Source organism: Natator depressus, chromosome 3, assembly GCF_965152275.1.
Source record: "Natator depressus isolate rNatDep1 chromosome 3, rNatDep2.hap1, whole genome shotgun sequence".
NCBI lineage: Eukaryota > Metazoa > Chordata > Testudines > Cheloniidae > Natator > Natator depressus.
The window spans coordinates 69,722,261-69,744,222 of NC_134236.1; the positions used below are offsets into that span (position 1 = coordinate 69,722,261).

Sequence of the window (21,962 nt, forward strand, 5' to 3'; positions counted from 1 at the left end):
CTGGAACCTCTCCTCACAAGCAGATCTTCTGGCAGATTGCTCTGGGATCCCTGATCCTAGGTTTCCTTGTCCCTCTCCTCCTCCATCACATTGGCCATACACTGCGACAACGTTGTGTATCCTAATACACCAGTTAACCTGGTGATGGCTCGCTGAGTGTCTCAGAACAGCATTGTTTCTGTGCTCTGGCTGTGTAGGAGTAGGAAATGGGATTGAGGAGCCAAGTTCCGAGCAGGTGCCTTCTGGTACTGGAAGCAGACGGGTGCAATATATGTATCACTTGAGCACTTTATAAAAGTGTAATGTAAACCAATTTTGCTCTCCGTGTGTCTGAAAGGCTTGCTCTTCACCATTGCTAGGCATTCACTCAGAGAAAAACTACCTCCTATCTCTCAAACCATGCAGGGACATCAGAGTTGCTGAGGACAAAAGAGCTGTGACAGGCACTTGGAAACCTTGCACAGACACCTGGCTGGCAGCACACCCAGCATGTTCAGTGTAGAACAGTGTCCTGCTTCTAAAGGCTGCAGTGTTCACCCACAGAGCAATTTCTAGAACTGAGTGAAAGCCTGCTGCAGAGTTCCAGTTCCTCCTGATCACAGTGAACTGAAAATCTTACACAAGTAAAGACTGCAGCCACGGATATGCTTGGTGTCTACTACGGCAAGGGTTCTCAACCGTCTTCTTTCGGAGGCCCCCCCAACATGCTATAAAAACTCCAGGGCCCATCTGTGCTACAATAACTGTTTTTCTGCATATAAAAGCCAGGGCTGGCATTAACGGGTAGCAATCAGGCAGTTGCCCAGGGCTCCATGCCACAGGGCACGCCGTGAAGCTAAGTATCTCCTGCTTCTGCTTCAGCCATGGGTGCAGCCTAATCAGCCACCAAGTGAGTGGACTCCCTGCACCCAGGTGGTGCTCCACTGACTTCAGTGGGGCTCTGTGCAGTGCACATCTGCCTGCATGCAAGGGGATGGTGTGCTTATTCTGTATGTTTGAAGGGGGTTTTCTTTGTTTGTTTTTTTAATATTCTTTGTGCTAAGTGCTGCCAGGCTGACTGCCCTGGAGAGCATTCGGTTAATACACAGAATAGGTATTGTATGGGTAGCAGCAAATTTAGGGATGGGTTACCTTTACGAGTGAGTGGATTTTTCTGTATGTCAGTACTTGCCTTTTCATCTCAGACCGCTAACAGACATGCCAGCTAGTACCAAACACTTCTGTTTTTTAGATGTCTGGTGTTTAATAAGGATGTGTTAAATGCATACACAGACTCTTCTATAGATTTACTGCTGTACTTCCTCTTCCAGACTTTGACCAGCCAGTGTATACCTTCGGCAATTACAGTACAAGATATTTATTATAATAAATAATGACAATATTAATGGACTGTCCTGAAATTGCAGACATTTTAAAATGAACTGAACATACTGGTATTGTGTATATTAAGCATTTGGTAATAAAAGCTTCTCCCATCAGGATGTATAATGGTATCCTGGATTTGAATGACCATCTGTCAGCCAGGAAGGGTAGATAAATTACAACATTCTTTAATCCAGCGGGTCATAAGAAAGCACATTCTCCTTAAACCTTTGCTCTAAAAGCTTGGTTTGCTGTCACATTCGACTGCAAGACTGTGAGCAAAACATTAACACAAAGCAGTCTGAATATTCTCTTAGTTTATAATAAGAGACAAGGTCAGCAAGTATTGTACATTAGTTGATTACACACAAACATTATCATAGTGAGATATAACCTAAGGATTTCACAGTAATCTAGAAATAAATATTAACTGAACCTGGATATATTTTTACCAGTCAAAGGTTCAGCTCAATACGAGGAGAATTTAAAATCCATAAATGATGCCTCTATCTACATTCTCATGGCTTTGCTGAAAGTTATTTGGTGATCCTAGGAGGAGGGCCATGTTGTTGCAAGCCCCTTCAGTCATGAGAATGTGCAGTGCTGTAAATTCAGAACAGAAACAAGGATGGTCTTTCCCAACTAACAGTTCTTTCCAAACTCTCTCTTGTCAATCCACTCACCAGTGAGACACTGTTCTGTGCAGTATTTCTTACAGAAAAGATACTCCGAAAAATAAGAATCAGATGCATGGTTTTTCATACCTCCAAAACCTGGTCTCATGCTGAAATCATGGTCATCTATTCTCAGAAGTTGTTCTGACTTTATCAGCGGTGATTTGGTGATGTCAGGGCTTCGTTTTAGTATTGGGCTATGTGAAAAAGATATACAACATTATTAGAATTAACCATGTTTAAGAAACATGCAATTATTTGACTCTAATCCTTCAGATAGTGACCAGTCTTGTTCATCTACCAATTAAACTATATCCCTGTATTCGTATCTGATGTTTGATAGCATGTCATTTGAAAAGAACTCTTGGATGTTACATGCTGAGACAGGGTATTTTGAATGGTTCTCATTCTAATACTGGCTGAATGGCAAAATACTCATTTCAAACTCTTGTTTCTGTATAAAGATTACCTGTGTTTGTAATATATTTTAGACACAAAAATTCAAAATTTACACTAGATGCCATTAGAAGTGAATAAAAGAATAAATAGGGGAAGGGGGGCAGCATTTCTGACGTAGATTTATGATAGGACACGAGGATAGGAATTAGGGAAACAATATCTCAAATAAAAGCCTACTGGCTGCAGCCCAGGAACAAAATGGAGATGGACTGGGAACCCAGCCAGGAGGCAAGTTGACTTGCAGCTTGGAATAAAATGATTAACTCCTGCCCCAGATTTCTAAAGAGAACAGGGAGAGCTAGAGATAGGAATGTATGAGGTCATACCAGACGTATATACAGTTGCAGCATATCTTGTTGTGGATACTTTGCTTTGGGTGTGTGCCAAGTTTACCTCTGAAAACAGATTTCAAGTGCAGCATCCCTTTTATTTCTCTGGTGTAGTTATTCTTATGTGGGAGTAAAAGCTGGCTATAGAGCAGGTGGTGATAACTGAGAAGGGCTGTCTTTTATGGGTGAGGCTGTTGAGGGCCCCAAGAAAAAGAAGGATTCAGGAAGGTTTTCTGTTTCTGATAAAAAAAATATACTGGATGTCAACAGCTTGCACTCAGACACCCCTTTTCATGATTAATTAAAAAGGTAAGTCAGTAATAGACCAACCAAAACAAAAACCCAAGAATCCTTGACTGCGGCATGCTTTATGAATATAAAAGAAGTATCTTGGAGAAAGAAAAACATCTCTAGTGAATGTGGGGGCTTGCATTATCATGTTAAATTCTCCTAGATCATAAACATGAAGTCCAGAAGGACCATTTATTATAATTTACTCTGCCCTCCTGCGTAACACAGGCCATAGAATTTCACTAGTGATTTCTTCATGAAGTCTATAACTTCTGGTTGAGCTAGAACATACTTTTTAGAAAGATAACCAGTCCTGATTTAAGGGTTTTATGCGATGGAGAATCCACCACATCCCTAGGTTGTTCCGATGGTTCCTTATCCTCATGGATAAAAATTTGTGCCTTATTTCTAGTCTGAATTAGTCTAGTTTTAACTTCTTGTTATACCCTTTTCTGCTAGATTAAAGAGACCTTACTATGTAGGTACATATAGACCATGATCAAGTTACTTCTCAAACTTCTTTATTAAGCTAAATAGATTGAGCTTCTTTAGCCTCTCACTGTAAGGCAGGCTTTCCAGACCTCAGATCATTCTTATAGCTCTTTTCTGAACCCTTTTCAGTTTGTCAACATCCTTTTTGAATTGTTCACACCAGAACAGAACATAAAATTCCAGTAATGGTCTCTCTAATGACATGTACACTGGTAATACCACCACCTTACTTCTACTCAATATTCCTCTGCTTATACATGGAAGGATTGCATGGACTTGTTCTCTTAGCCCCAAACTCATCTTCAGTTGGTTATTCACCATGACCCCTAAGTCCTTTTCTGTCTTACTGTCGCCCAGCCTGTATAATCTACATTCTTTGTTCATAGATGCATAGACTTGTATTTAACTATATTAAACACACGTTCAAGTGCATCCATCTTACCATACAATCCAGAACATTCTGTAGAACTGACCTATCATTTATAGAACTGGCTCAACAACAGTTTTTCTGTTGGTTGACAATTGAAAAAAAAATTGTTTCAGGTTGAATGAAAATATTTTGACCCCAGAACACCACATTTCTGTTTTAAGCATTTTTTTAAATGAAATTAAAGGACATTTAGAAACAAAGTTGCTTGGAATAGGAAAAAAACCCAATGTTTTGATTTTTTTGGAATTTTTTGAAGTTTTTTTCCCCAACCAAAGCAATTTGACAAAAATCAGCACAAATTTGCAAAATGTTTTGGTGCTGCCAACTCTGCATTTTTCCCTGAAAAAAAGTTTATCAAAAAATGTCACTAAGCTCTATTCATCTACCACTACGCCAATTTGTGTCATCTACAGACTTTTCGAACTATGATTTTATGTTTTGTTTTAGAACAGTGATAAGAGATATTGAATAGCATAGGGCTGAGAACAGATTCCAGCAGGACTGGGAACACGCCCACAGGATATCAATTCCCCATTTACAATTAACTTTTGAGATCTATCAATTTAACCAATTTTTAATCTATTTAATATGGACTACATTGATTCTTGAATTGTGCTATTTTTTAAATCAGAAAGTCACATGGAACTAAGTAAAAATGCCTTCTATGAGTCTATTATGTCAATACAGTTACCTTTGTCAAGCAAAGTTGTAATTTCATCAATAAATGATTTGAAGTTGATCTGATATATATTATATGTTATTTCATTTCTGCTTAATCAGGATGTCTTAACTGCGGAAGCCTTCTTTTATGATTGTTGAATTGTAGGCTGTGGGCATCTGGAGAAGTTCTCTTAACTATCAATTTTCACTCACACTTTTTCGTTTAAATTTTTCCTCCCATCAATTTTGCTTATAATTGTTTCAGCCTTGGGAAATTGTGCCTTTTAGGGTGCCAAGTGGCTTTACATATTACTTGTCAGCACTATGTTGCACATAGCAAATGTAGTTAAGTTGTGATCACTTATCTAGGCAACCACTAAATCGTCAAGCACAGGATCCACAACTTTTTTAGAAAGCTAATGATGGATGCACTTTGTACTTTGAACTATCCCATCTCCTGCTGGGATCTCATGTTTCCTTGTCCTCCTACACATTTGTTTTATACACCTGGTCCCTCATTTTATGCATAGATTGTAAGCGCTTAGGGGCAGGGACTGTTTGACTGTGTGAATACAGTTCTTAGCACAGAAGGACCTTGATCCCTAACCATAATCTCCAGGACACTACAATAATAATCTCAAACTGTGTAGGTTTGGGCCTGGATGATAGACTTCCAAGAAACATTCAGCCCTGGAGAAACTCTACAGTAGAATGCAATGTTTGAAGCTATTCCTGTGTTTTTCATAAGGAAGATGTTCCAAAAACGGACATTATGACTAGTAACTGGCCTGATTTGTATGGTTATGTATCTGAATGGAAGCCACTAAACTCACTTGCATACACGATCTAATCCAGACTTCAAAGGCGGTCTGCAGACCTGAAAGCTAGATCATGGCCTCACATCCTAACCCCTTCACATTTTTTACAATGCATCACTGTCTGCCTCGGGAGGAAAAGACTAGGTCAGAACTCAGGTTGAGTAGGAGCTCATGGGAGCTAATTCCCAATGCCATATCCAACCGGAACGTATTCTTATCGCAGTCTTTTGACACAGAAAGGGTGAAAAGTATGATTTCATTTGAAGAAGAAAATGATTAAGAGTTTGAGGCTTAGATCCTCAGGTGGCACAGTTCATTGACTCCAATGCAGCTATGTCAGTTTATACTAGTTGAGGATCTGGTACCTGAAAAAACAAAGGGCTAAGAAGCTGTTTGGAGTTGCCCTGCAGTGCTGCTGACTAAAGCTGGTCAAAATGGTTGAGAAAGGTTTTCCCATCAAAAATGCTATTTAGCCAAAAATGAGGCACCCAAAATCAGATGTCACTTTGGAAGATTTTGGCCAATAAGTGTGGAGCTGGTCAAAGATATATAAATCAATTTCCATGAACATGTTCAAATAAAAACTATTTTATTTATTTGACATGTTAGGGGTTTTTTTTAGAATTTCTTCACTAAAAAGGTGAAATGAAGATTGTTGCTTTAACTGTTCAAAATTGGAAAATTTTCATTGTAGTTTTTGAAAACTGAATGCATCCGATGAAGTGAGCTGTAGCTCACAAAAGCTTATGCTCAAATAAATTTGTTAGTCTCTAAGGTGCCACAAGTACTCCTTTTCTTTTTGCGAAAATATTTTGGGGGTTGATTTAGTTTTTGTTCCTCTTCCCTTCTTAAAAAATATTTTCCCCTTTGGGGTGAGGGGAAAATAAAATAGTGAGAGAAATGAGGATAACCTCCCCCCCCCCTCCGCAATCAAACCCCAACTTTTGGTTTTTGAAACAGAAACAAAAACATTTTCTAGCTGAAACATCAAAACCAAAACAAAGAATGTTTTCAATTTTTTTCATCAAAATATCAAACGTTCAAACAAAGCAATAGTTTGTGAGAATTTTAGGTTCATTCAAAAAAGAATTTCCATCGAAAAAATGTTGACAAACATTTTGACTAATCCAATACGATTTGCTGCTTTCTTCTTCCCTTTTGGAGCACTGGAAGAGGAAAATGGTCCCCAAAATCTACAGCAGACACTCCTCAGGGTAAGCAAGGTAGAAACCCTCTTGTTCTGATTTGATAGAGGAACAGCCTCCTCTAGCTATGTTGCAATGAACTGATCCAGAGTAAGCCACTGACACTCAGTTTTCCCTCCTCATTTTCTGATGTACTGGCCTCCACTGAGCATTCTTCAGTTTTGTGGATATCTAAATCTGGCTCTGCTTAATACCCATGCTAAGGAGATTGCCTTAGCGATCAGTAGGACAGAACCGAAGAGAGGGAAATGAGTGACATTTCCTGATGGCAAGTGTGCCAACTGCTGCATTCGTGGCTAGGGCTGACATTGCATAGTACTTCTGTTACAGAGACTGCTGCTGTGGCCTCTGTATAGGTTAGGCTGATGTGGAAGATTATAACTGACACACAGACACTGTATGTTCCAGCCACATATATTCTGGGCACATATATTGCAGCACCAGAGAGCACAGTTGTAGACCCCAGAGGAGAATGCTAGTGGAGGTGTGTGTGCGTGTGTGTGTGTGTGGGGGGTGGTTTTTTGGCGGGGGGAGGACTAGATTTCTGAAAGATGCCTTGAAAGCCAATTTGTTTCCCGAACTCACTGTCCCCTGCTGGGATTCATGTGGTTCTGTTCAAGGTACGGCTTCTCCCCAGTTCTCTTGACAGTGCTCCCTTTTCCTGATTAGCTAGGGCTACACTGCAGCCATTATAAAAAGCTAGTGCCACCCACTGAATCTGTACATGTCACTGATCTCAGTCATATATTTCTAATGGCCCTGATCCAGGAGAGAAGCTTTCCATAAGGGATAGAAAAGTCAGCATGAGGCATCAGTGTGTTGGCATCTTGTCTGCTACCTGGGGCTAGAGGAGTGGGATTCCTAGCTATCATGGGAATAGACATAAGGTACGGTTGGACATCTTTTATATTCATAGACTTTAAGGCCAGACTTTATGATTATCCATCTCCTGCATAACACGGGCCATAGATTTTACTGACTAATTTCTGCATAAAGCCCAATAACAGGTGCTCCAGTTCAACTACATATTTTAGAAATACATCACTATTGATTTAAAGATGTTCTGTGGGGGAGAATCCACTGCAGGCCTAGATAAGTTCGCTACCCTCACTGTTCCAAATGGAAATACTAAGCAGATTTTAATTTGTCTAGCTTCAGCTTCCAGCCATAGGACCTCTTTTATGCCTTTGAGTGCTGGACTAAAGATCCCTCTACTATCAGAAGTTGTCTTCTGTAGATACTATCCTGTTACTAGAAGGGATGGGAACCCCCAGCTGCTAGGGTGAGTAGAGGGTGTGGAATTTCCCCAGCTTCTCCGTTAAGAGAGAGATGGACAGATGTGTTTGTAACACATTGATGGTGTTTGTTATGCATCTTTCTGTACCTGGGCTACAGAGGATGTGAGCCTACTACATCCTCCCACTACAGAACCTGGCTCTTTAGCTTAAGCTGTAGGGATTAATGTTTTCGGCTCTGGAGGTCCCTAGTTCAATCCCTAGTGTGCTTGCCAAGATGGCGCATAAGCAGCCACATGTCCAGGATTGAACAGGAGACCTCCAGAGCAGAAAGCACAGGTCTCTCCAGCTTAAGCTAGAGAGCCAGGCTCTGTAGATGGAGGCTGTAACAGACTCAGACTCATCTTTAGTGGATTAGGCACAAAGGAGGATACTACCACCTCCTGACCAGCAGGTTACCTGCCATAGAAGCAGAGAGAACCGACTAACACCTCACCACTCTGAGCATCAAACCATAATTTACCGTTGGAGTTCCCATGTTCATTTGCTAGCAGGGATTTGTTTCTTGAATCTGACCCTTTCAGATGGGGAGGAAGGCATTGTGGTTTTGCTGCTGACAGCCAATAATATAAAAAGCTAGCAAGATCTAATGGCTACCGGGACAATATGTTTTTAGTAGCATACCTGCCTTGCTTGTGTGTTTCTCCACGTGTTTCCCGTCTCTGTCTTTGCGGTGGACTGTAAGAAAAGGACAGAGACAAGGAAGAATTTAAACATTCAGAATATCACGAAAAGGTTGTCACGTTTTAAATCTAACCTTTGGGTAATACCAGGAAAAAAGATGGAGTTGGAGGCGGTGGTGGCAAGGGATGGGTGGGAAGTACAGCACCTATGGGTCCTTGCTTTGCCCAACTTTACAATGCATGTAAATGTTTCCACCTGCTTTTATTTTATCCATCCTTCTGGTCTCCTCTTGCGTACCAGCATAGCCATAGGAGATGAGGACCTGCAGAGTACTCCTAAACTACTGTCAATATTGCTGTCTAGGTTGCTTGACAGAGGGTTGAGACAGGATGGATCACATTCTTTACACAGGGTCCAAGACTGTCCTTTGCAATAATTAACTTGGCTTCATTGGCTCTGCAAGAAGAAATCTATAATAATTTCTGGACCTAAGTTTACTAGAGGGCAGTATGATCCTTTCTGCTAGAAATAGAAGCACGGTCAGCCTTTGGCTATATGGAGGTTATTGACCCTGGCCAGTGATTGTCTATGAATAATGCAGTACTCAGAGGTTATATGATTTCAGAGTAACTTATTTAAAACCCTGAATTTTTCTTGGGAGAGGATGGTAGAGTTAGTCTTAATTTGGTGTAATGGGTCTTTGTCCTCTACCCAGCTTTCTCTCTTGCTGCACCTTTGGATGCCAACGTACTGGGCTGGATTTTATCATCCTGTACAGTAGAACACTTAATGGAAGAGAAATAAGCGATTTCTGTGCAATTGCCAAAGCATTCAGTATTAGATATTCAAAAGAGGGTGGCAGGACATCGAGCAGACATTCAGTTTTATTCAGATAAAAAATTAGTCTTGGAAGAATGCAGGCAGCCTGAAGTGAATTATAAAAATACTGCAACCTACTAAGGTAAACTTGTTCAGCCACTCCTGACAAATGAGAATTGCATTTCATTTGCACCTAGTTCAGGAACTCTGCAAAGCTATCTAGCAGTCAATTTTAGTTACACATCCTCTCAGCTCATAGTGGCATGCTCCTTACAAAGACAACATTTTTATATCTAAAATGTCCCATTTTTGTTGTGCTTTGCTACATTTGCTCAGTGTCTTGAGATACTCTGTAAGATACAGAGGTGATACAGCAGGTATGTATGACAATGATATTTGCGTTTAGAAGAAACCCCAATCCCTATAGAGCCGAACCTTTATAGCATATAAACACCTGCTTTCTGGTTGTTACTTAAGGGTCTGATCTTGTAACTACACATGAAACATTCCCACTGATGTCTGTGGAACTCAGATTATTCAAGTATACCTCATTTTGAGGGCCACCACTCATTTTAGTCCCCAGATTCCACATAAATTTCCTCCTCTCCTTACTGTTATTGTTGAAAATTATTTACGTTAGAAATAAAGAACCAAGGTTACAGAAAGATACTTACACCAAAGGAATTAATCCCACAGTATTACATTACCTGCATGAATATGCTTTTTGTATCCCTCATTTTGGGTCTCTGTCCCACATTTAACAGGCTCAGACCCAGATTTCCTGTCCGAGGAAAAGTTTTCAGGACTTGTCCCAAGATGAATACATATCACATTAGTGGATGATAATGGAAATACCATCCTACTCCCAAAGCCTGACATTTAAAAAAAAAAATCTTTTCTTGCTGCTCCTGTCTCCTTGAATCTCTGCATTGGTTTCAGTGGGGGGAGGGATAGCTCAGTGGTTTGAGCATTGGCCTGCTTAAACCCAGGGTTGTGAGTTCAATCCTTGAGAGGGCCATTTAGGGATCTGGGGTTTGGCCCTGCTTTGAGCAGGGGGTTGGACTAGGCGACCTGCTGAGGTCCCTTCCAACCCTGATATTCTATAATTGGTTGCTGTGGTTCTTCCATAGCAAGCATAAACTCTTCTCCCTTTCACCAACTCTACCTACATTTATGCCGTTGTCTCCTCCTCCACCGTCCTTTAGCTCCCCATGTCTTCACAAGCTGGCAATCCCAAATCCAAAGCCTTTGTCTCTTGTACCTACTTATTTTTGATCAGGAGAGGCTCACTGAATTCCTGGCAGCCATACCAGGCTACAACACTACCTTTTTCTATTTCCAGGTTTCTGAAGAATTTCCTCACTTCCCTTTAGAGGCCTGATAGTTTCTGGGCCAAGTTCATAAGTGATATATCAAGTGCTGTAAGTTATATGTTGGTGAATGTGTTATGGGAGTCTGAGGCTAAGGGAGACATAGGCTGTAATTTACATGTTGAGGTGCCAGAAGTCACAAAAGGGAGTAAACTAAAGACTCAGATGGCCTAATGTAACCCTGGTATTAGGTGATTTGCCTGAAACACTCTTGTCTTACAGACCAGTGTGTGAATTACTTTGTTAGACTCCATTACACTCAGTGGGCCAACATAAGAATTGATATGTAAAATGGTGTAAGTTACACCTTGTTAGGCTGGTGTGAGTCAACAGGATTTCCAGCTGGACATGTTCAGTACACACTTATGGGGTTAGGTAACAGGATGGTAGCCCATGAGCTGGTGAGCCTGGGGCTAAGCTAGTCTTGATTACAAGATGAGCCTCACCTGAGGGAAATCAGGTGCTCTTAAATTAAAGATAGCAGGCAGTTGAGAGACAGTAGGGAAGTATGGCTGGGGATTAGCAACATTGTGTGGAGCAGAGTGACAGGGACAAGGCTCTGGGTGTGGCTGAAAAATCACAGCTAAGTTTGAATGAGGGGGTTTTTGAGCTACTTTGAACAAGATTTTGGACTTTATGCTGTGGGCTCATTGGATTGTTTGGCTCATTTTGTGATTGAATACTCTGAGGTTTGTGTGAACTTTGATGTTGAACCAGCCCCAGAGAGGGGTGCTGTAAGCCACAACAGAGACTGTCTGGAGTGCTTAAGGGGCCAATAAGAGTAATGTGACAACCCCCGGCCATGAGGGTTGCTCAATAAATGGACATTGCTAGGATGGAGTAAATTATGAAGTACAGTAATTTGGGCTTGGAGTAAACCTAGAAGTTGCACTGGTTTAACTAGTGATGCAATGTTAAAATAATTTAGTATTTCTGTGTGAACAATCTTATATTGGGTTTTTTTTTTGAACCTGTAATTTACAGGTACAGCTCTGTGTATATACCAGCCGTGAGTTAAACTGATGCAGTTTGTGTGTAGACAAGCCCTTAGACTCATCTCTGAATTCGGGCCTCCAGGCTCCTTTACCACTTCCAGGATCCTTCAGTTCTCCACCAGCCCAAATCTATACTTTAACATCCTCTGAACATGAGTGAATGCAGCTGGCAAGCCTGGGTGGCTGTTTAGACACACGCTGTTTTCTTTTGGTCCATTTGCCAAGATCCTGAGGAGTTTCTTGAACTCAACGTGGACAGAAAGTGCTCTGTAACTCATTGGTACTTAAGATATATGCTCTTCTAAACAGACTTCATGGTGTGTGCAGGTCCTCTGGTATTCCCTACAGGGCCTTAAAGTTACCACACCGCATCTCAGTGGTGCTTCTGGCGAAAACCTGACTGAGACAGATGGTGACCAAGAAGATTTTGGGATTAAGTCAGACCAAATTTTCATCAGGTGAAGATGTGCCTAGTTATGTTCCTTCTCCTTAAAAAGAATTAAGCTCCTCTGGGAGCCCTTGGGGTTTCTAAGAACTGGGCATCAGAACTCTGGAGATATTGGTTAGGTGTTTTTTATGTTTAAAGCTTTTTTAAGAGTCATAGCATTTAAGGTCAGAAGGGACCATCAGATCATCTAATCTGACATCTTGTATGTCAGGAAGGGGATATGGCCTAAGACTATATTAATTTGCTTTGTTTTCCCTTAAACCCTCAAAAGATGGGACAAAACAAGCAACAAGGCCTTTAAGCACATGCATCGTTTTGTTCATTAAGCCTGGATTTATCACTTTAGCAGCTTCATTTGGTAATCCCCCTTTTGTTTCTGCCAGTGCAGGTACCATTTATGTAGGTGTACTTAACATGCTAATCAAGGCAATACATTATCAAAACAGATTTTGTTACATACTGTCTTTACACACACCCTATCTGCAAAACAGCATTAGAAAATAGCAAACGGCAAGTTTGGGCTGGTTTAAGTTTCTTATGGCACTATATATCTGATTAGAACTGTGTGGGGAAATGAGAACTCTTCTGAGAGAATTGTTGGGGAAAAATCTCCATTCAAGAATTTCCTCTCAGAAATGAGTTCTTGTGGTGAAGTGTGTGTTTGTTTTTTTAAAAAAAAAAAGTGGAAACATCTACTTTTTTCCAACTTTTGTTAGATGGAAAACAACCCCCTCACTGTTTAAACTTTTCCAACTGCAAAAGTCAGTTTTATTTTTTGTATCACTTTCTCTCAAAGTAAGAGTTACTTACACTCAACATTTTAATATTAAATGTTGAAAATGTTAATTTCAGAGAATCTTTCACTTTTTAAATCATCTTTGTCACTGAGTGTTAACACAGCATAAGCTTAATTTAAAAATTAAATAACACATAACGAGTAACTATTTTTCCCCTTTTTCGGGGGGAGGGGAAGTGGAACAGAAAGAATGTAGGCATTTCCCCACAGCTTCAAAATGAAAAGTGGGTGGGGTTTTTTTTTTTAATCAACCTTTCCTTCCCCCCCCCCCCCCAAATCTTAATTTCAAAGATTTTAAAAATCCAAGAAACTTAATTCCAATGAAAATCTTCAGCCAACTCTACTATGGCATTTGTCTACTGAACGTATTCTATAAGTAGACATTCAAACCCTCCAGTTCTTCCTTGAGAATTACTGTCAAAACTCCCATTGTAATAGTAGTAGTATTGGCCAAGTGGTAGCCCACATTCAGAGCCTTGCAGACTGGGCTTCCATTTGGACGAGAAATTGACAGCATTAAATCTGGGTATGTCCTTAGTATAATGTTTATGTACAATATACACATTCTGTTTCCCTGAACAGCAGTAGGATCAAAACTGTCCACACACAATTCTTTCCAAATTCTTGGACCGGGCACCTTCTACCCTATCCCAAGAAGCCACTCCCGTGCTAGTATTTCTCTCCAGGGACCCACAGGTACAGCAGAATGCAGGTTATCCCTGTTGACTGCCCACCCTCTGCTCCAAAGCTTGAAACTTGTGAAATCGTTAGCTCCACACGCTTCTGGGCCACGTAGTTTTGTTTGGCAGCTGTAGGAGTGAGACCCAGACCTCTCTTTTGAAGCTGCTGTTATTGCACCAATCAACTTTTCTGTTGAGCACTTAATTCATCTATTTACTCAATGGTGGGCAGTGAGAACCTTTGCTTCCACAATCCCTACTGTTAGGCCACCAACACCTGGTTCATAACATTTTCCCACTTTGAAATCTGTGGAGGAAAGACACTAAGTACTTTTCAAAGGTAAATGCTTACTGGGTTGTCCTCCCTTATTTCCTCCATCTTACAGAGAAGTTAAATTATTTGAAGCATCATGCAATAAGTCAGTGGCACAGCCAAGAATAAGACTCAGGTGTTCCAACTTCCAGCATATCCACTATGTTCGTGTAGATGATTAAGTGTCCAGTAACTTGGATTACAGGATTTGGCCCAAAGGAAATACTGTAGTGTAAAGTGAAAAATCCCAAACTATTAGTGCATTGGGGTAGAGTGTTAATTCCTATCCTCACTCAATCTCTCACTGATGATCTGAACAAGCTAGTTTAGTGAGATGGAACTAGACAATGAAACGTGCAACAAACAATTTGACAGATTTAGCCTCTGCTTGTTACAAAGTGACTTTTAAAAGCTCTGGACTGATCAGACAGTTCTCTAGTACTGGCAACCAGCATTCACTGAGCTATTTTTGGTGGGGCAGTTATGTCACATGAGATTTTTCCTGTTTCCTGATGGGATACTTTTGTGAACATTTCTGCCATTAATAATTGTATGTGTGGATTTAAAATTGTCTTCATCAGTATTGCTAAATGCAACTTCAGAGTTCTTTTCCTGCTAGGACTAGCACAAATATTCCTGGAGCACAAGCGGTGAACATAAGAAAAGACTCATTCTTTTAAGTTGGTAATTCATAGTGTTCTACCACACTACCTGTATATATCACTTTCTAAAGTGGGTAAATCTCATCCCTATTTTACATGGGAAAACTAGGGCACAGAGGGGTCAGTGACTTACCCAAGGTCTTTTAAACAGTGGTAGACATGAGATTTTACTCCAAACATCTGACTTGTGATGGCCTATCCACTCTGCCTCTCAATATTCACTGAACCCTGACTTTTGCAGTATATTTCTCTTCCCCACGAGGGCCTTGCTTTATAGGTTCCTCCCCCACTCCAGCAGCTACGAAGGCAACTATGTCGGCTCCTCGTCTCCCAATTTGGACCCTGCTTTAATGAGTCTCCCTGGCAGATAGCCTGCACTGTCAGAGGAGAGGAGTGCACTGCCCCATCTCTCAGCCTGTCCTCTCCCCCAGTGTCACTGTTCACACCACCACTTATGACACTTTCACATAATACAGAAGACCGCACATAACATTTTTCACCTTTAGAGTTCTTTGTTACTATTCATTGTTTGTTAATTCTCTCATTAGAGGGATAACAGGGAGAGGCAGGGAAGTTAGGATTGTTATCCCATTTCACAGATTAGGAGACTGAAGCAGAGATTAATTTGCCTAAAACCACAGGAGGAATCCGGGTCAGGATTAGAAATTGCAATCTTCTGGCTTGCAGGTTTGTGTTTGGGATGACCGTTCTCATTATTATTCTGTTCTAGTTACCCAGACGTCAGGAAATAATTAAATATACTTACAGTGTAAGTACCTCTTGATAGAGACCAGACTATACTTGTCTATAAAGTGCCTGTAAAGTGGCCAGAATGCCCTCCTTTGGCAGGTCATGGTACAACTTGTGCAGCTGCCTCAGTTTCCCTCTCTCTGAGCTCCCAAAAATAGTCCAAAGCATCTTCCAAGTATAAATACAACCCTTGTGGGGTTCATTTATTACAAAAGTTCCATGCACATAAATGAGTCTCACAACCATAGTCCAGAATTCCTCAGCATAGTCCAAACGGTGCATGCAACCTACAGCCCTGCCATCCCTCACAAAGCCTCAGCTCTCTAATACAGCCCCAGCACCCCTCATCGTGCCCCACCTCTGATTGTCTGTTTTTGAATGGGAAAGCCTCTCTAATAATTCTTTATGGGACAAACCCTGTTCCCCATTTCTGTGGCCATGGAGGGTCTCTAGGAAGCTGAACCAATGTGCAAAGGAGACAGGATTACTGTTGTGAAGCGAGTGAGCACCTCTGTGCAGTGTGGAGCTCAGTCCAGCAGTGCTATCTTGTGTGTCAGCACTCAGATGCCAGTGCTGAGGAAGAGCGGAGTATCCTATTGTTTGGGGCCTCTTACACTTGCCTTCCCACTTCCTGGAGAGATTATGTCAAGGATATGCCTGCTAATCTCCCCGGCTACTTGTGCTGGGCACAGGTTTGAAGTCTTGCACCTTAGTTTCTAGTTATTTGGTATGAATGATGATGCACCTTAACCCAAATCTTGGCTCCTAATAGCAAGGGTGGTCCAACGGTCAGGGTGTTGGGCAAGAAAGGTTCGATTCTCATGTGATTAACTCAAAATTAATTGTGATAAAATTAATTGCAGTTTTAATCATACTGTTAAATAATAGAATACCAATTGAAATTTAATATTTTGGATGTGTTTCTACATTTTCATATATATTGTATTCTGTGTTGTAATTGAAATCAGTATACATTATTTTTTATTACAAATATTTGCACTGTAAAATGATAAATAGTATTTTTCAATTCACCTTATACAAGTACTGTAGTGCAATCTTTGTCGTGAAAGTGCAATTTGAAATGTAGGGTTTTTGGGGGTTTTTTTGTTACATAATTGCACTCAAATAAGCGTGTAAAACTTCAGAGCCTACAAGTCCACTCAGTCCTACTTCTTGTTCAGCCAATTGCTAAGACAAACAAGTTTGTTTACATTTTTGCGAGATAATGCTGCCCTCTTCTCATTTACAGTGTCACCAGAAAGTGAGAACAGGCATTCGCATGGCGCTTTTGTAGCTGGCATTGCAAGGTATTTAAGTGTCATTTATGTTAAATGTGCGTATGCCCCTTCATGCTTCAGCCACCATTCCAGAGGATATGCTTCCCATGCTGATGACTTTCCCTTTTTTTTTAAAAAAAAAGGAAAAAAAGTGCATTCATTATATTTGTGACTGAACTTCTTGGGGAGAATTTTATGTCCCCTGCTCTGTTTTACCTGTATTCTGCCATATATTTCACGTTGTAGCAGTCTCAGATGATGACCCAGCACATGTTGTTCGTTTTAAGAACACTTTCACTGCAGATTTGACAAAATGCAAAGAAGGTACCAATATGAGATTTCTAAAAGTAGCTACAGAACTCGACCCAAGGTTTAAGAATCTGAAGTGTCTTCCAAAAGGAGGGAGGGCTGAGGTGTGGAGCATGCTCTCAGAAATCTTAAGAGCAACACTCTGCTGTGGAAACTACAGAACCCAAACCACCAAAAAAGAAAATCAACCACCTGCTGGTGGCATCTGACTCAGATAATGAAAATGAACATGCATCGGTCTGCACTACTATGGATTGTTGTTGAGCAGAATCTGTCATCCGTATGGAAGCATGTCCTCTGGAATGGTGGTTGAAGCATCAAGGGACATGTGAATCTGGCATGTGAATATCTTGCAACGCCGGCTACAACAGTGCCATGTGAATGTCTTTTCTCACTTTCCAGTGACATTGTAAACAAGAAGCGGGCAGCATTATCTCCTGCAAATGTAAACAAACTTGTTTGTCTGAGCGATTGGCAGAACAAGAAGTAGGACTGAGTGGACTTGCAGGGTCTAAAATTTTACTTATTTTTAATGCAGTTTTTATACATAATTCTACATTTGTAAGTTCAACTTTCATGATGGAGGTTGCACTACAGTACTTGTATTAGATGAATTGAAATCCTATTTCTTTTGTTTTTATACAGAGAAAATACTTGTAATCAAAAATAAAAAGTTAGCACTGTACTTTGTATACTGTGTTGTAATTGAAATATTTGAAAATGTAGAAAACATCCAAAAATATTCAAATTAAATGGTATTCTATTATAGTTTAATCGCACGACTAGATTGTTAATAGGGTTGTCGCACGATTAAACTATGTAAGATGAAAGCAAAACTGATCAATACCAAATGATATAATCAAGGACTTTTAAAGCTTGGATAAGGCAATTACTGGAGGAGCAAGTGACAAGCGTTTTGCACATATTAGTACTCATTTACAGATCTAATAGTAAAATGGACACTTTTATTCATAGTGGGTGAATTACACGATCTTCCTCCCTGACTTTTATACTCCTTTAGACACTCCTCTTTACCTAAAGATTTCTAAAACTACTTGTAAAAAGTACTTGTTGTAGCATTGTAACACTATACTAAGGTATAATGACACTTCAGCACAATGTCATGATGCAACATCAGATCTGACCACAACATAACACGTTTCAGAGTAGCAGCCGTGTTAGTCTGTATCCGCAAAAAGAAAAGGAGGACTTGTGGCACCTTAGAGACTAACAAATTTATTTGACCAAAACCTTTCATGATAAAGTGAGCTGTAGCTCACAAAAGCTTATGCTCAAATAAATTTGTTAGTCTCTAAGGTGCCACAAGTACTCCTTCTTTTTGTGAATATCACAATAGTGATTCAAACTCTTCTTCTGCTTAAGTTGTCTCTGGCTTCAAGTACAAAACATGTATAAATGATGTATATGCACCTTGGAATGAGTAGTTTAAAAATGTAAAATAGCTTTTTTGCATTCTGTTGTTTGCACTCTCTTCACACATTCGTATTGCACATATCTGTAGCTTATTGCTAATGTACTTGAAAATGAGTGTTTCTTCAAAATGTAACCAAAGCTAAATATGTACGGTAAGTATAACCTTCATAACATATAGCACTTTATTCTTTTTTTTTTTTTTTGAGACTTTTTTCAAGATTTCCCATTTTTAAAAAAATTCAAAACTTCACTGAAATTTCAAAATTCATTTGGCATTAAAACATTCCATTTGTGTTCCCTGCTGTTGGATGTGTGATGGGTTGGATCACAGAAACCCCCTTGGGGCTGCCAACTGATGTGCCAAGACTACTTCTGCCCCTGCTTTCCCTGCCAGCCTGGGACTCCAACACCCTGTCTTGTGGAGCCAGACATGCCAATCTGCTCCAACACAGATCCAGGGTCTGAACCGCGTGCCCCAAAGCTGCAGACTTAACTGAAAGCAACTTAAGAAGTGTTCCTGTCTTTAACACTCAGATGCCCAACTCCCAGTGGGCTCCAAACCCCAAATAAATCCATTTTACCCTGTATAAAGCTTATACAGGGTAAACTCCTAAATTATTCGCCCTCTATAACACAGAGAGATATGCACAGCTGTTTTCCCCCCTAGGTATGAATACATACACTGGGTTAATTAATAAGTAAAGTAGGATTTAAGTGGTTCCAAGTAATAGCAGACAGAACAAACTGAATTACCAAGCAAAATAAAATAGAACACCCAAGTCTATGTCTAAGAAAACTGAATACAGATGAAAACCTCACCCTTAGAGGAATTCCAGTAAGCTTCCTTTTACAGACTAGTCTCCTTCTAGTCTGGGTCCAGCAATCACTCACACCTCCTGTAGTTACTGTCCTTTATTCCAGTTTCTTTCAGGTAGCCTTGGGGCTGGAGAGGCTCTCTCTTTAGCCAGCTGAAGACAAAATGGAGGGGTCTCCCCGGGGTTTAAATAGACTTTTTCTGGTGGGTGGACACTCCTCACTCCCCCTGTTTAGAATCCCAGCTACAATATGGAATTTTGGAGTCACATGGGCCAGTCATATGTCCATGCATGACTCAGAACTTACAGGTAGCAGCCATGGGTCACATGCTACCTTGAACATCCTCAAATAGATTTCTTATGTGGATTGGAGCATTCCAAGATCCATTGTTCCTTAAGTGCTTCTTGATTGGGCACTTAATTTGCACATTCCTTTCTCACAAAGCTGACCAAATGCTTTACAAAGGCTACTTAAAAATCAAGCCAGTACACAGCCAACATTCATAATTTCAAATATAAAAATGATACATGCATACAAATAGGATTAATAGATTCAGTAGATCATAACCTTTACAGAGATATGTTACATGGCATATGTAGCATAAAACATATTCCAGTTATGTCATATACATTCATGAGCATATTTCCATAAATTCTTATGGGGTGCACCATCACAGGATGTACAAATGATTATTTTACTGTTTCACACCCCAATCTGCCATCTTTAATTTAATAAATATAAATGAAAAATTAAAGGGGGGGCACTTTGCTTCCAGGGGTTAATATCGAGATGCAGAGCATTTCCTCTCTAGGTTACCAACCCATCTCCAGTTCAGGTTGGTAATGACTTAAAATTATCATCTAACAGCTGGCTAATAGCCTGTATAGTACAAGCAGATGGTCACTGTCCTAGTTCTTGATGGAGAGTGACATTCCCCTCTGGTGTTATCTGGACCAGTGATCTGCTAGGTCACTCCAACCCTACTCTGCTGTGAGAACCCCCACTCCTGGGCTGTTCACGCACAGCCTCTGGCATGTAAGCTGCTTCTTGGATTGTGCAACCGAATGACGCTAGCCAATATCTCCGGTCCCAGACACAACCCTAGGAACCTCCATCTTGCAGTGTCCAGTTATGCCCACTGGATGCCGCAAGCTTATATGGGTTTGTCAGTTTAACACAGAAATTGATATGTACCAGGCCTGTTATCCCCAGGGGAGTCTCTGATGCACTTCAAACCAAATGCACTGCTTCAGGTAGAACAAACAAATTTATTAACTATGAGAGAGAGATTTTAAGTGATTATAAGTCAAAGCATAACAAGTTGGATTTGGTCAAATGAAATAAAAGCAAAAACACATTCTAAGCTGATCTTAACCCTTTCAATGTCCTTACAAACTTAGATGCTTCTCACCACGGGCTGGCTGGTTGCTCTTCAGTGAGGCTCTCCCCTTGGATCAGCGCTTTAGTCACTTGGCATGGTGTCTGTAGATGTAGGTGGAAGAGAGAGGAAGAGCATGGCAAATGTCTCTCCTTTTTATCATGTTCTTTATTCCCTCTTGGCTTTGCCCCACACCCCCTCAGAGTCAGGTCAGCATTACCTCATCGCAGTTCCAAACTGATCAAGGGAAGTGGGGTGACTCACACGAGAGTCCAACAGATTATTTTGTTGCTGTCTAGGCCAGCGTCCTTTGTTCCTGTGAAGCTGGGCTGGGTTTGTCCCATACATGCCCTGATGAGGTGAGAACTGCCTCTCTGCTCTTGGAAAGTTTTTGCCTGGGTTTATTTTAAGCCATGAAGACACATTTTCAGCCTCATAACTATATACATTAAATTTTAACCTGTAACATTACTACAACAACAATGCTCAGTGCATCATGAGCCTTCCAAAGACACTTGATATGACAAACTTTGCATTGGATTCCACACAATCATTTTATAAGGATGAACATGGGGGTGCTGGGTGTTCCCCCGAGGTACAGAGCCTCACACCTCCCCTCTTAGTTTAGTCACTGACTAGCTCGAAGGCAGTTTGTATTATAGTTCTCTTGTCATCCAGCCATTAAGGCCATGAGGCAGCGTGCCTCAGTTTCCCCTTTCACACACAGCACACCAGGTTTTTTATGGTTTCTCTGCTGTGATAAGCTTTAAACCTGTTTACAGGTATTTATTGAAAAGTAGCATTATTATAAGGTTTAACATCTGTGTCAAAATTCTTATCCCCAAAACTTAACATTAATACCAAATTTTTTATCACAGATGTGCATTTACAAAAGTATCTTTATGATACCACGCCCTCTGTTCAGATAGCGTAGTTTGAGGTTAGTTTGTTTATTACCCTTGGTGTCCTTTGACTCTCTCCAATGTAATCAGTCTGTCTTTTCTTTCTCTCCAGTGTTCCCCTCTATGTGGGCTCTTAATTTAATCATGTTTCTGGAATTCTGATGCCTCAGGGTCTGGCAAGATAGGTATTCAGGGGGATTCTGTACATTGTCTGGCCCTTTGGGAAGCGGACTCCCAACCCCAAGACTGTACATATGCAGAAAATCCAGCTCCCCTTTTGGGGTTACCTTGTGTTTCCTCCTCCCAGCCTGGAGTCCTTCCCTGCCCCCTAGAGGGCTGTGATCTGTGCTCTCTGGTCTAGGTGTGTTTACCCT

General features: G+C 40.7%; 1 protein-coding gene across 1 annotated transcript in view; it reads right to left on the reverse strand.

Moving 5' to 3' along the window:
- The window catches only part of GABRR1 (gamma-aminobutyric acid type A receptor subunit rho1), a 70,497-nt gene that overhangs the window by 34,796 nt on the left and 13,739 nt on the right, over window positions 1-21,962 (reverse strand). Inside the window, exons 2-3 of the mRNA XM_074948102.1 lie at window positions 8,640-8,693; window positions 2,127-2,233 (exon numbers count right to left, since the gene is read on the reverse strand). Of these exons, the coding sequence (XP_074804203.1) occupies window positions 2,127-2,233; window positions 8,640-8,693 (161 nt within the window). The remainder of the gene's footprint in view (window positions 1-2,126; window positions 2,234-8,639; window positions 8,694-21,962) is intronic.